Source organism: Emydura macquarii, unplaced genomic scaffold (genome assembly GCF_026122565.2).
Source record: "Emydura macquarii macquarii isolate MOO-44397 ecotype Brisbane River unplaced genomic scaffold, CSIRO-AGI_Emac_v2 contig_1626, whole genome shotgun sequence".
In the NCBI taxonomy this organism is placed as follows: Eukaryota; Metazoa; Chordata; order Testudines; family Chelidae; genus Emydura; species Emydura macquarii.
In genome coordinates this window covers 87,110-99,202 of record NW_027131763.1, presented here as the reverse complement: position 1 = coordinate 99,202, position 12,093 = coordinate 87,110, and the positions used below count along the sequence as shown (strand labels likewise).

The 12,093-nt window shown below is 50.9% G+C and overlaps 1 protein-coding gene across 1 annotated transcript; it reads right to left on the bottom strand.

Moving 5' to 3' along the window:
• Positions 1-213: 213 nt before the first annotated feature.
• On the bottom strand, positions 214-6,623 carry LOC137157893 (C-X-C chemokine receptor type 3-like). The gene is made up of 2 exons (XM_067555323.1): positions 6,612-6,623; positions 214-1,323 (listed from the first exon to the last, which is right to left on the bottom strand). Exons 1-2 carry the CDS (start codon positions 6,621-6,623, stop codon positions 214-216), a joined length of 1,122 nt encoding a protein of 373 aa, XP_067411424.1.
• Positions 6,624-12,093: the final 5,470 nt, after the last annotated feature.

Here is a 12,093-nt window from a genome sequence, read left to right as displayed (position 1 = left end):
TGTCTGGCTCGACCCTAGCAACTGCTCTGGATGAAGGGGGGAGTCCCCACAGGGTGGAGGCGTGTGTCAGTGACCAGTGAGCTCCCAGCTTTCGTAGAACAGCTCCTGTCTCCATAGTAACCCTCACTGTGGGAGCAGTCGCCCCTCGCCACCCTGTCTCCCCTTCCCTGCCCCCTCGGGGAGCAGTTCCCCCCTTGCACCCGCAGCTCCCCACTACAGCCCTGCATAGGAGGCCTCAGTGGTCTCCGACCAGGTGGAGTCCTTGCGCTGGCTCGGTGTCGGGATGTGTCTGCGCAGGAACTCCCGGCTCACGCAGCCCACGTGGCCCAGCAGCTGCAGGAACTTGGTGCGGAACTTGCTGCCGACGAAGGCGTAGAGCAGGGGGTTGAGGCAGCAGTGCAGGTAGCCCAGGCTGGAAGTGATAGACAGGGCGATGTCCAGCCTCGCCTCCCGGTCGCAGTTCCGCTCCAGCACCTGCAGGTCGCCGAGCGTGTTTGCCAGGAGGGCCAGGTGGTAGGGCGTCCAGCACAGGAAGAAAACGCCCACCACCGCCAGGATGACCCGCATGGCCTTGTGCTTGTGGAAGCCCTGGGAGTGCAGCAGCGTGTGGGCAATGCAGGTGTAGCAGTACACCATGCCCGCCAGGGGCAGGAAGAAGCCCAGTATGTGGTAGCAGACGCGCAGGGCCGTTTTCCAGCGCTGGGATGTGCTGACGGAGAAGTTGTGGGAGCACAAAGTGATGTTGAGGCGATGGTCCGGCTTGACTTCCAGGAACAGGAAGTCTGGCGTGGTCAAGAGGATGCAGACAGCCCACACCACCAGGCAGCTGGCCACCATCAGACGCGACTTGCTCCTCTTGTACATGTGCACGGCATGGACGATGGAGAGGTACCGGTCGAAGCTGATGCACACCAGGAAGAAGATGCTGGAGTAGAAATTGATCTTGAAGATGGAGCCGACCACCTTGCAGGTGCCAGTGCGGAAGACCCAGCCGTGCACAGCCTGCACAGCCCAGAAGGGGAGCGTGACCACCAGCAGGACGTCGGCGAGCGCCAGGTTGAGGATGAACACATCGGTCCCGGCCAGGGACTTCTTGCACTGCAGCAGCACAGCTATCACCATGCAGTTCCCGCACAGCCCCAGCGGGAACAGCAGGCTGTAGAAAACTGGCTGGAAGACCCTGTCAAAGGCCTGGATGCTGTTGGAGGTGCAGGGTGGCTCAAAGCAGCAGGTATCGCTCCCATTGTAGTAGTCATTGGGGAAGCTGGTGTTGGCCCACAGGTCGTAGACATCATCTTCAGTGAGGGTAATTGGTGCGTTACCCTAGACAGCAAAGGGGACGTGAAATCAAAGGGTTAGTCTCACTCCGCACCCTGGGCTACTCGTTACTGGCTGGGGGTGTCTGGGGCTGCCTGCAGCAGCTCTCTTCTCTGCATGGTCTGCGAGGGGCAGGACCCCCGTGCACACTGGGCAAAAGTGAAATCCGCAGTGCTCCCGGTGTACAAGGCCCACTTAATGTTACCTGTGCAATGGGGGCTAACAGATCAGACGGTGGGCGGGGAGCAGGACCCCTGGGCTCTGTTCCCAGCCTGCCATTGACTTTCTGCTGGACTGTGGGCAAATCATCTCCCCTCTGTCTGTCTCTGCTTCCCCTAGTGCCCTTTCCCTGCCTTGCTGTCAAGCTTGTAAGCTCTTTGGAGTAGCAACCATCTCACTCTGTGCAGTGCCTGTCTGCCCCTGATCTCTGTCAGCGCCTCCAGATGCTAGCATGATGTTCCCCCGTCCGTGTCTCGGTGTGGGTGTGCCCCGTCCGTGTCTCGGTGTGGGTGTGCCCCGTCCGTGTCTTGGTGTGGGTGTGTCCTGTCTGTGTCTCAGTGTGTCAGGTCCATGTCCTGATGTGTCAGTGTGCCCCATCCGTGTCTGGTGTGTGGGTGTGCCCCGTCCGTGTCTCAGTGTGTCGGTGTGCCCCGTCCGTGTCTCGGTGTGGGTGTGCCCCCGTCCGTGTCTCGGTGTGTCAGTGTGCCCCGTCCGTGTCTCGGTGTGTCAGTGTGCCCCGTCTGTGTCTCGGTGTGGGTGTGCCCCGTCCGTGTCTCAGTGTGTCAGTGTGCCCTGTCCGTGTCTCAGTGTGGGTGTGCCCCATCCGTGTCTCAGTGTCGGCGTGCCCCGTCCGTGTCTCGGTGTGGGTGTGCCCCGTCTGTGTCTCAGTGCACTGTTTGGGGAATGAACTGTTCCCAAAGGAAATTCGCACTCAGTCCCAGCCGTGTCTCAGTGCCAGTGAGGTGTTAAAGGTACATGCTGGATGTAATGACATGTAGCACGTTGTTATAGTGTTTGTTATTTTTACAGGGCCACAGAACCCTTGGGGGGACGGACTCCTGCACTGTAATTCTAGCTGCGTAAGCAGTGTGGAAGCGGGTCAGAGTTGCTTGGGGGAGGGCTGTGGGAGGGTGACAGGGAGAGAGGCTTAAGGAGCTGTAGGCTTGGGGGGCCCGTCCTGCTTGCAGTGGGAGTTTAGCCAGTGGTGTTGCTGGGAGTTGGACGGGTCCCTTGAGACGGGAAAAGAGACTAGAGGCAGTCGGCATTTTTCTGATGGAACGTTTCTGTCAAAAAATGCAGTTTCATTGAAATCTAAGTGTGTCAACTGCCATGAGTGATTTTTTACAGGAAAAAGTCTATACATTTTGTTTTGACTTTTATATTAAAATATTACGTAGACATATAATATTTAACATTTTAATATAATACAAACCATGCTGATGGTTCCAAATAGAAATTTTTCCTAATTTTTGTTTCATAAGAAATTTTGAAATTTCAGCTTTTGGTTCAGATTCAGACTGCAAGTTTTTTCAAAAACTCACAAGGTTTTGCAAAATGGAAATTCTGGCTGCCAAAGCAACTGAGAAAGCTTCCCCCTGGAGCAGTGGAGGGCATAACCAATGCCATCAATTGAAGTCAGTTGTATGGCATGCACGCGCGTGTGCGCACGCCCACACCCACACCCCCCTCCACATGTACCCACGGGCAGTGGGGGGCATAATCTGCCCTGTTGCCTCGTGTTTGCTTTTCTTTTCTTTAGAAACCAAGAATGGTGAACATCCAGCTGTTCCTAGTGAGAGCAGGACAGAATTATCCCCCATTGCCCCATCTCCTGCTGACACCTGAGGAGAGTTCCCGCTCTCCCCACCATAGGTGAGAGCCAGGGAATTCTTCCCCCACCAGCTGCTCCCTTTCCCCTCCCCTCGGTGGGAACTACTGGGTGCAGAGTACTTTGGAAAATCTGGCCCAGATGTTTGTTTTATCTCTGGCTGGTGATGTGAAAGCCAGCATCGTGTGCTCGTCCCTAGGAGGAATGAAGGGTGCATTGACTTTGATGGCCCAGCCAGCGATGTCTGCGCTTTCTCTTACAGCTAGTCTCAGTCTGAGGGAAGCCAAACGATTGTTAATGATGGGAACAGTTCCTGGGTGCAGGCGGCTGTGGAGGCTTGCATCCCGCTGAGCAGTGGCCAGACTATCCACCTGCACCTCTCCTGCGCGCTGTTTTAACTGACCTTTGCATCCCAGCACTGTACACTCGATTCCGCTAGGAATTGCCCTGCTCTCTGAGAGGCGAGACAATGTCAGGAACACAGAGCTCTGCATAAAGTCATAGACTCATAGAATCATAGAAGATTAGAGTTGGAAGGGACCTCAGGAGGTCATCTAGTCCCACCCGCTGCTCAAAGCAGGACCAACCTCAGCTAAATCATCCCAGCCAGGGCTTTGTCAAATGCTGCTTAAAAACCACTAAAAATGGAGATTCCACTATCTCCCTAGGTAACCCATTCCAGTGCTTCACCACCCTCCTAGTGAAAAACATTTCCCTAATATCCAACCTAGACCTCCCCAGCTGCAACTTGAGACCGTTGCTCCTTGTTCTGTCACCTGCCACCATGAGAACAGCCTAGCTCCAGCCTCCCTGCAACCCCCTTTCAGGTATCGTAGGCTGCTATCAAATCTCCCCTCACTCTTCTCTTCTGCAGACTAAACAAACCTAGTTCTCTCAGCCTCTCCCCTTAAGTCTTGTGCTCCAACCCACTAATCATTTTGGTTGCCCTCCGCTGGACTCTCTCCAACTTGTCCACATCCTTGTTGTAGTGGGGGGCCCAAAACTGGATACAATACTCGAAATGCTGCCTCACTAATGCTGAATAGAGGGGAATAATCACTGCCCTCCATCTGCTGGCAATGCTCCTACTAATGCAGCCCAATATGCTATTAGCCTTCTTGGCAACCAGGGCACACTGCTGACTCATATCCAGCTTCTCATCCACTGTAACCCCCAGGTCCTTTTCTGCAGAACTGCTGCCTAGCCCGTCGGTCCCAGTGCATGGGATTCTTCTGTCTTAAGTGTAGGACTCTGCACTTGTGCTTGTTGAACCTCATCAGATTTCTTTTGGCCCAATCCTCCAGTTTGTCTAGGTCACTCTGTATCCTATCCCTGCCCTCCAGGGTATCTACCACTCCCCCTAATTTAGTGTCATCTGCAATGCTTCCCCTTGCTCATCCAGTGATAGAAGTGAATGTCCTTATTCACAACACCCTTAAACAAATTCCCTCTTTAACTGCATACCCCCCAAGCCTCCAGACACCCCTGCAGACAGTCCCTGGGCTGGATTAAATATTATTGTCTCAACACAGCCTGATACCTGCTCTGAATCAGCAGATCTCTTTACTGCCCCCTCCCCCCGGTCTCCCCACATGGTGTGAGTTCACTCCTAGTTGTTTCTCCTTGCTGATGGATGTGAATGGTCTCCCCAAAGCCCAGTTGCTACGTTTATAACTTCAGAGAGTTTCTCTCAGCTGATAAAGAGTAGAGGTTACAGCCCATGCTCCTTACCCAGTGTCCCCAAGTGTACAGAGCCTTCCCTGGGAGAGTGAGCTGGAAGCGGACGGGGAGGGAATCCCGGCATGTCATATCCTGCCTGCAGGAACACTGGCACTGCCTGAGTTGGGTAAACAGAGCTGTGTGGCCCTGCAGAAATAGCTGTTTTTATTGCTATTAAAAAGTGCGGTGCCTGTCTGGGAATAGCTCGGTCTGGCGCCTGTTTGCCAGCCACAAGGACGACGTTGCTGCAGATATCCTGCAAGGTGCAGGTGTGGGGATTGCGAAAGCCCAGGTTGTTCTCATGGCACTGGGACTGTCACTGGTTTGCATGGCTTGTGCTGCCTGCACATAGTAGTTAATGTTGATTATCCCCCTGGTAGTGGACAATGTAATTGTGTCGGGAGAGCCTTCCCTTAGCCTTCGCGTTCCTGCAGCCATTGGCATTTCATCCCCCAGGGACTAATGCAAATGCAGTATCCCTGAAAGGTGCCAGATTTAGAGCCCTGGACCGAGTCCTCTGTTCATCTGCAGCCTGGCTGGGGGCAGCACCAGCACCCCGCCCAGCCCTGTCCTCCCATATGCTTGACCCTCGTGTGGAGCATCCCACTTATGGGAAAGAGAACTCTGTATCCATGGTGACTCTGCCAAACAGTGTCGGTGTGCTAGCCAGGGGTTAATTCCAGCACTGCCGCAGCCTCCCTTTGTGACCTAAGAATAAAATGTCCAAACTCCCCTCAGTGATGTAGGAGTCTAATGTCTCAGGGACTGAGGAAAGTCACCCCAAGTGCAACCCTTGTGCTGCCTCTCACCATAGGGGTGAGTCGTACTGAAGCTGTGCCCTGTGTATTCTTGGTTAAGGCACATTCAGATGTTCCTAACGTCTAAAATTCAGACTCCCTTTAGCTAAAGTGATTTCTTTTCTAGACAGGGCTCACTTTACCTTCTATGGTTGAACTTTAGAGATTCATCTGCGTTGAGTTACAGCGAATGAGATAAATTCATTTTTCAAGGGTCAAGAAATTTAATTTCTCATTTCATAATTCAGAAATAGCAAAGGGTTTTCCCTTAAACTTTCAAAAAAACCAAACCAAACCAAACCAAAAAAACCCCTCCTCCCTGATTTGAGCTAACAACAAGCATAGAAAATTTTAGCCTGAAAAGGAAACCTTCAGACAAGCCGGTGAAAAGTGGGGTTTGAATCTTTGCTCTTTTAACGCTTTTTCTCATGTTATGCCTTTCACTTCTCTGTTCAGAGACATCAGATTCTCAAACTTAATGTTTAGGAGAATTAAATGAATTAAGAACATTTTCCTTCTGTCCATGCATGTTAATATTTCTAACCATGCCTGGGATGCCCAGTTTAAAAGGATTTATACATTTATTCACTTTTGTAATAACCTCAGTTTGGCATATTTTCAAAGGTTAATTTCAGCACTTAATTGACAGGTCTGTGTAACCAAATCTTCATTAAATTCAGTTTGATTCTATACTCGAGGCGCTTATATTTGATTTGTTATTTATCTGAAGATAAGGATTTTAAATACTTTTTTTTCACTTTTGTAATTAGTCTTTTTGACCAAATCTGAGCAATAACTTGACATAAGACAAGATTTCAGATATAAATCTCTCTCCTAGTACAACCCCTTTCAAATTCCTTTGAGGCTTCAAACGTTTTCCTGCTCCCCTGCCCCTCAACGTGTAAATAAAATAAAGATGGTCCCAGTGATTTTATCAAATTAGAACTCACCAATTCATCCATGGCTGGGGATGTGGTACCTTCCTAGCATAAGGTGCTGGATGAGTCAAACTTCTGCGAGAACTGAAGTAAGTGGTCTTTGTGTCTGCGTAGGCTTCAGGTATCTGTGGTTTGAAGTTTGAGCGACACAATCTCTCCGTCTCGGAGTGGTTGGAAAGAAGCAGCACGCTCATTCTCAGCGTCTCCGCTGTTCAGTGACAGTTGCAGATGAGCTCAGAAGTGACCATCCAGAGATCTGGGGTTTCTTCCCTGCTCTGAGATGCATACCCTGACTGCAATGGGCCGCTGCCTTTTGTGCCACAGCATGCCTGGGATAAGAACTGCCAAGAGGGAATGTGAGCATTGCTAAAGTGCTTTCAAGCCTTGGGTAGGTGGTGCTGGACATAGCATGTGTATGTCCAGGAAGATTGCTGGCTTGGTGGTCGAGGAGCTTGGGGGCTCCCTCTCCAACCAGAGGAACAGGCTGGACAGCAGCCCCGGCAAATTCCAGGTGAACTGGCCCAGATCTGCCAGCTGGCCGGAAGGGTGAGATTCAAGGCCGAAGAGTACGACTTTCCAGTGGGTGGGTTCAGTCATTGCTTAAGACAGGGACTGTCATCTTTGGTGACATCCAGTAGCCAAGGTTTTTAATCCAGCCAGCACTTAATTGTTTGTTTTAAAATGTGCACTGCTTACTATGAAATACTTCAATGTATTAAGTCTAGGGCACATGAGAATTCTCTGGGCATGCAAACCAGGACAGTTCCCGGCGACACAGCATACACTGAAAAAGAGAAGTCTTGCCTGCTACTGGGACAATGAAGGGCCATGAATTTTGTCCAGTGTGGTTAAATTTTGGACTGTATTTTGCAGAACCTGCAAACTTTTGATCAAGTCCTGCTCGTTTTTTGGGCAAACTCATATTTTTTTGACTGTCACATATTTACCCATACACAACCTGCCCCAGCCGCAAGCGGGCCTGTAGTCTCCATGATTACCACAGTACACAAACTTGGAAAGCGGCTTTCCAAGCTCTGAGCTCTCTGCCTAAGTCCCCAGATATATTGTTGTCTCTTTCAGTGCCTGAGTAAAAATATTTTAAATCTTTATATATTTACTCAAAATGAGTAAGATAAGCTTAGGAACTTGTGTGAGAAGGAGATAGCGTGCTAATGCATGAGCCTCACACCCAATGAGTGAGACTTGACATGTCTGCCGGCCCCCAGAAGTGTCCCTTCCTGGTCCAGAAACCCCATCTCTAGAGTAAGAGGTGGCCTTGGCCCCATGGACTGTTCCTTCTCAGTCTCTGTGATACGAGCGGCACTGAGGAGTCTAGTTGTGATGTGACACTCATTCAGCAGAAGCTGCCTTGAGATCCATCATTTTCCATAAGAGGGAAGCAGACAGAGGGTGAAATGCTGAGGGTTTCCAGACAGTGTGTGATGGGGTCCCTGGGTGCAACCTGGACTAGGGGCGGGGACCACTGAGCCCTCTGTCTCACCAACCTGGGCTGGCCCTCAGACATCCACAGGCAGGGACACACCCAACTAAGTTACATGAATGACTCCCAGCTGCTCATGAACCATCAATAGAGAGACTCCAGCCAATTCCCCCCAACACCCCAGCCTTGCACCCAAGAACTGTGCTACCTTGCTTAGCCAGAGTAAGCTCATTACCCAGCCCGCCCCCTCCCTCGATGTGGACAGGACATGCACCAGCCTTTGTAAACTGACCTGAGATTTCCCAAGCACTTCCATCAAAACACACTGTTTTCAGTAAAATATAAAACAGATTTATTAACCACAGAAAGAGAAATTTTAAGTGATTATTAGTAGCAAGTGTAGAGATCAAAGTTGGTTACCTAAAAAATAAAAACAAATTTGCAGTCTGAGTTCTATAAACTAAACTGGATTTGAATCCAGCAGCGTCTCTCCCTGAAAGATAGAATCATAGAATATTAGAGTTGGAAGGGACCTCAGGAGGTCATCTAGTCCAACCCCCTGCTCAAAGCAGGACTAACCTCAACTATATCATCCCAGCCAGGGCTTTGTCAAGTCTCAGCTTAAAAACCTCCAAGGATGGAGATTCCACCACCTCCCTAGGTAACCCATTCCAGTGCTTCACCACCCTCCTAGGGAAAAACTTTTTCCTAATGTCCAACCTAGACCTCCCCCCTGCAACTTGAGACCATTGCTCCTTGTTCTGTCATCTGCCACCACCGAGAACAGCCTAGCCCCGTCCTCCCTGGAACCCCCTCTCAGGTAGTTAAAGGCTGCTATCAAATCCCACCCTCATTCTTCTCTTTTGCAGACTAAATGGCAGACTAAATGCAGACTAAATGCAGATGGCATTGTGCCTTAGCACAGAGGCTGCCTGGGACTCTTTTCCAGTCTGGGACCCCTTCCCTTCTTCAATGTCTTTGTTCTCCAGATGTTTCTTCAGGTGTTGAGTTGCGGGAGGGGAGAAGGGAGGCCCAATGATGATGTCACTTCCCCTCTTTTATATGTTCTGCCAGCTTGTTGAGAAGATTTTTTGCTGTGCCTTGGAGACCAGGCAGTCGCTATTGGTCAAGCAGTCTCCAAAGTCCATAGTCTACGTGCTCTCTCTGAGAAGTCTCTATTGCATACAGTCTCTGGATAGTGGATTCTTTGCTTGATGGGTGTTGATGAGCCATTAGCCGCTGTCTGGCGACTCCATCGTTGTACCTAAAAGGCTAGTTGTGACTGTTCCCACTGTGACAACATATTTCAGTAACACACACATAGCAAAACTTCATAACCTCGCATACAACAATAGCACATTCAGTCCAACAAGAGATTCATCTTCAACAGATCAAGACTTTTAAAATGACACCTCCCAAGGCACACCTGGTACAGAACATGTCAGAACATGACGTGACAGTGGTGAATATGGGGGTTCCAGGGTACCACTCTAGGTACCAGTGCCATGCAGCGTTACAGCGGACATGCTGACCTGGAGGACGTGGGGAAGGCAGCGGTGATAGCTAAGTGCTCTTCCCTTGTTTGCAGTATTGGTGTAGCCGTGTTGGTCCCAGCAGGTGAGAGAGACAAGGCGAGAGAGGTAAGATCTTTTACTGGACTGCAGCAAGGTGCTGTGCCCTCCTCGGAGCCTGGAGCCTGGGCCGAGGAACAGCTGCAAACCCCTGCTGGCAGAACCAGGCCCTGCCGGGCAAACACCCGGGAACAGAGGGGTGGAACCAGGACTGGAAGGGGAAGCTTAAAAGGCTGGCCCAGCAGCTCAGTCAGGGGGAGGCTGCTGCCGGAGAAGGACATACATTCCCCGAGGCTGTGGTCTGGGCCTGACCCAGGCCCCGTGGCTGTGCGGAGCGAACACGCCACTGACTGGAGCCTCCAAGGCTTGTCCGGCCTGCCGGGCCCTAGTGACTGGGATGGGCCGACAGGCCCTAGTAACTGGTAAGAGCTACCCGAGATCACTGACGTCGGAGACCCCCTGGAGCTGCCTGAGCCCGGTGCACCGGAGGACCCGCTGGGACCCTGCGACCTGGAGGAGCTGCCCTCCACGGATGACCCCGAGGAATTTCCAGACCTGCCGCCGGTCAACGGAGAGGGACTCGTGGGCTCCTGCCCGCCGTCTACCCCAGCGATCCAGAGGAAGACCCCTGGCTACAGGTACCCAGGTGCAGGGTGGGAGGAAGTAGCCCAGGGACAGCCGAATCTAGTTGGAAGAGGCTGTGGCCGAACCAGTCAGCGTGTTGTGGCTGGAGCCCCGCTGATGCAGTGCCAAACTGCTTTTCCACTGCGAGGGCCTGGGCTGGGACGCAGGGAGCTGGGTGGTCCTGCGTCCCCCTCCCCCCTGCCCTAGCCACCCCGGGAGTGCTGGGCTCCTCTGAACTTGCCTGCCAGAGGATACTGAGCTTTGCCAGCCCTGCCTGTTGAAAGGCGATTGACTACTGTGCCTGCCCCACCCTGCTTGAGGGCTGGGGGCTACATATTGCTTTGGCCAGCCCAGCCTGCGTGAGGGCTGGGGGGCTATAAATTACTTGTCAGCTCCACCCTGCCTAGGGGCTGGGGGCTAAAGACTCACCAGCCGCTAGCTTTTTCCTGCCGTAGACTAAGGCACTGTGGCCTTTCTCAGAGCCTGGGCCTGAGGAACAGCTGCAACCTCCCTGCTGGGTTGGGCCACACGCCTACACGGACCAACCTCTGTTGGTGCAAGAGACATGCTTTTGAACTACACAGAGTTGTTCTTCTTCAAGTCTGGGAAAGGTACTCAGAGTGTCACCGCTAAATATAAGGTGGAACAGATTGTTAAGCATCAGAGTTAATGCAGGTCACAACCTCCTATTTAGCAGTGACACTGAGTACCTTTCCCAGACAAGAAGAGCTCTGTGTAGTTCGAAAGCTTTTCTCTTTCATCAACAGAAGTTGGTCCAATAAAAGATCTTAGCTCAGCTCTTTCCCTGCTGCTCTTGGGATATTTCTGTTGTGACTGCCGTATCCTAGAAGAGAAACCTTTGTACAGCTTCTCAAGCGTTGACAGAGTCTGTCTGTGTCTCTTGTTAGCGTTTATTTGGTTCCATATTCTAGCAATTCTGCACTACCTCCATGTCCATGTCCTTTCCCTTCTCCAGCTGTTCTGGGGATTTCTGAATCTTGCTGCAGACTGTGCCAGGCTATCCTGCAGTGGCACAAGAGTGTGAGTATCAACCTCAGGACAAACCGTTAAGAAGCAGGGCACAAACCCCAATTGGTTGTGAGTTCTATACTTAGATTTCAGCAACCAAATATCAAGTGTGAACTTCTCAAACACTAGAGCAGCCCTAACATGGAGTCACAGGCAGTCCCCTTGTGTGCGCCAATCTATCTTGCTATCCAGGTGAGACTGTCTTTGTGAGAGATGGTCCCGTACATCAAAGATCACAGCAGTGTTCAGGTTACACCCAGTCCCAGTCACTTACTCCAAGTCAGTTTCACCATAGATCTCACACTAGAGACAATGCTTGTAGCCAATCCTATAATAAACTACTTGAAAATTTATTAACCAGGGAAAGGAAATACGAGTTATTTACAAAGTTAAAGCAGGTGAATCTATATAGACACAAGTGAGTTTCAATCTTAAGTTTAAAAAAGTAATAGAAGCTTCTATGATAAGCAAGCTTTAGACATACTTTAAGGCTAACTCAGGCCAAGCCCTGGGGATCTTTTGCTTATGCTTAGTAATCCTTGCCCCTCAGAGTCCAAGCATCATAAAAGATACACTTTCTCCTTGTTCAGGGCTTTTTGTTCCTTCTGCACTTCTGCTTCGAGTTGCAAATTCAGCTGTAGGGAGGAAGTCTTTTATCCTCTGATACTCCCCAATGTTGGTGTTGATGGGCCTTCTTTTGTTGAGCAGGACTGTGACATGCTGTACTCCATGTACACCCTTATGGTGTGATTTGTGTATTATTCATGTTCATCCTTAATAGTGTAGCTGTGCATTGTCTGATGCAAAGTGTGCCATGTGAGGTGTTCTT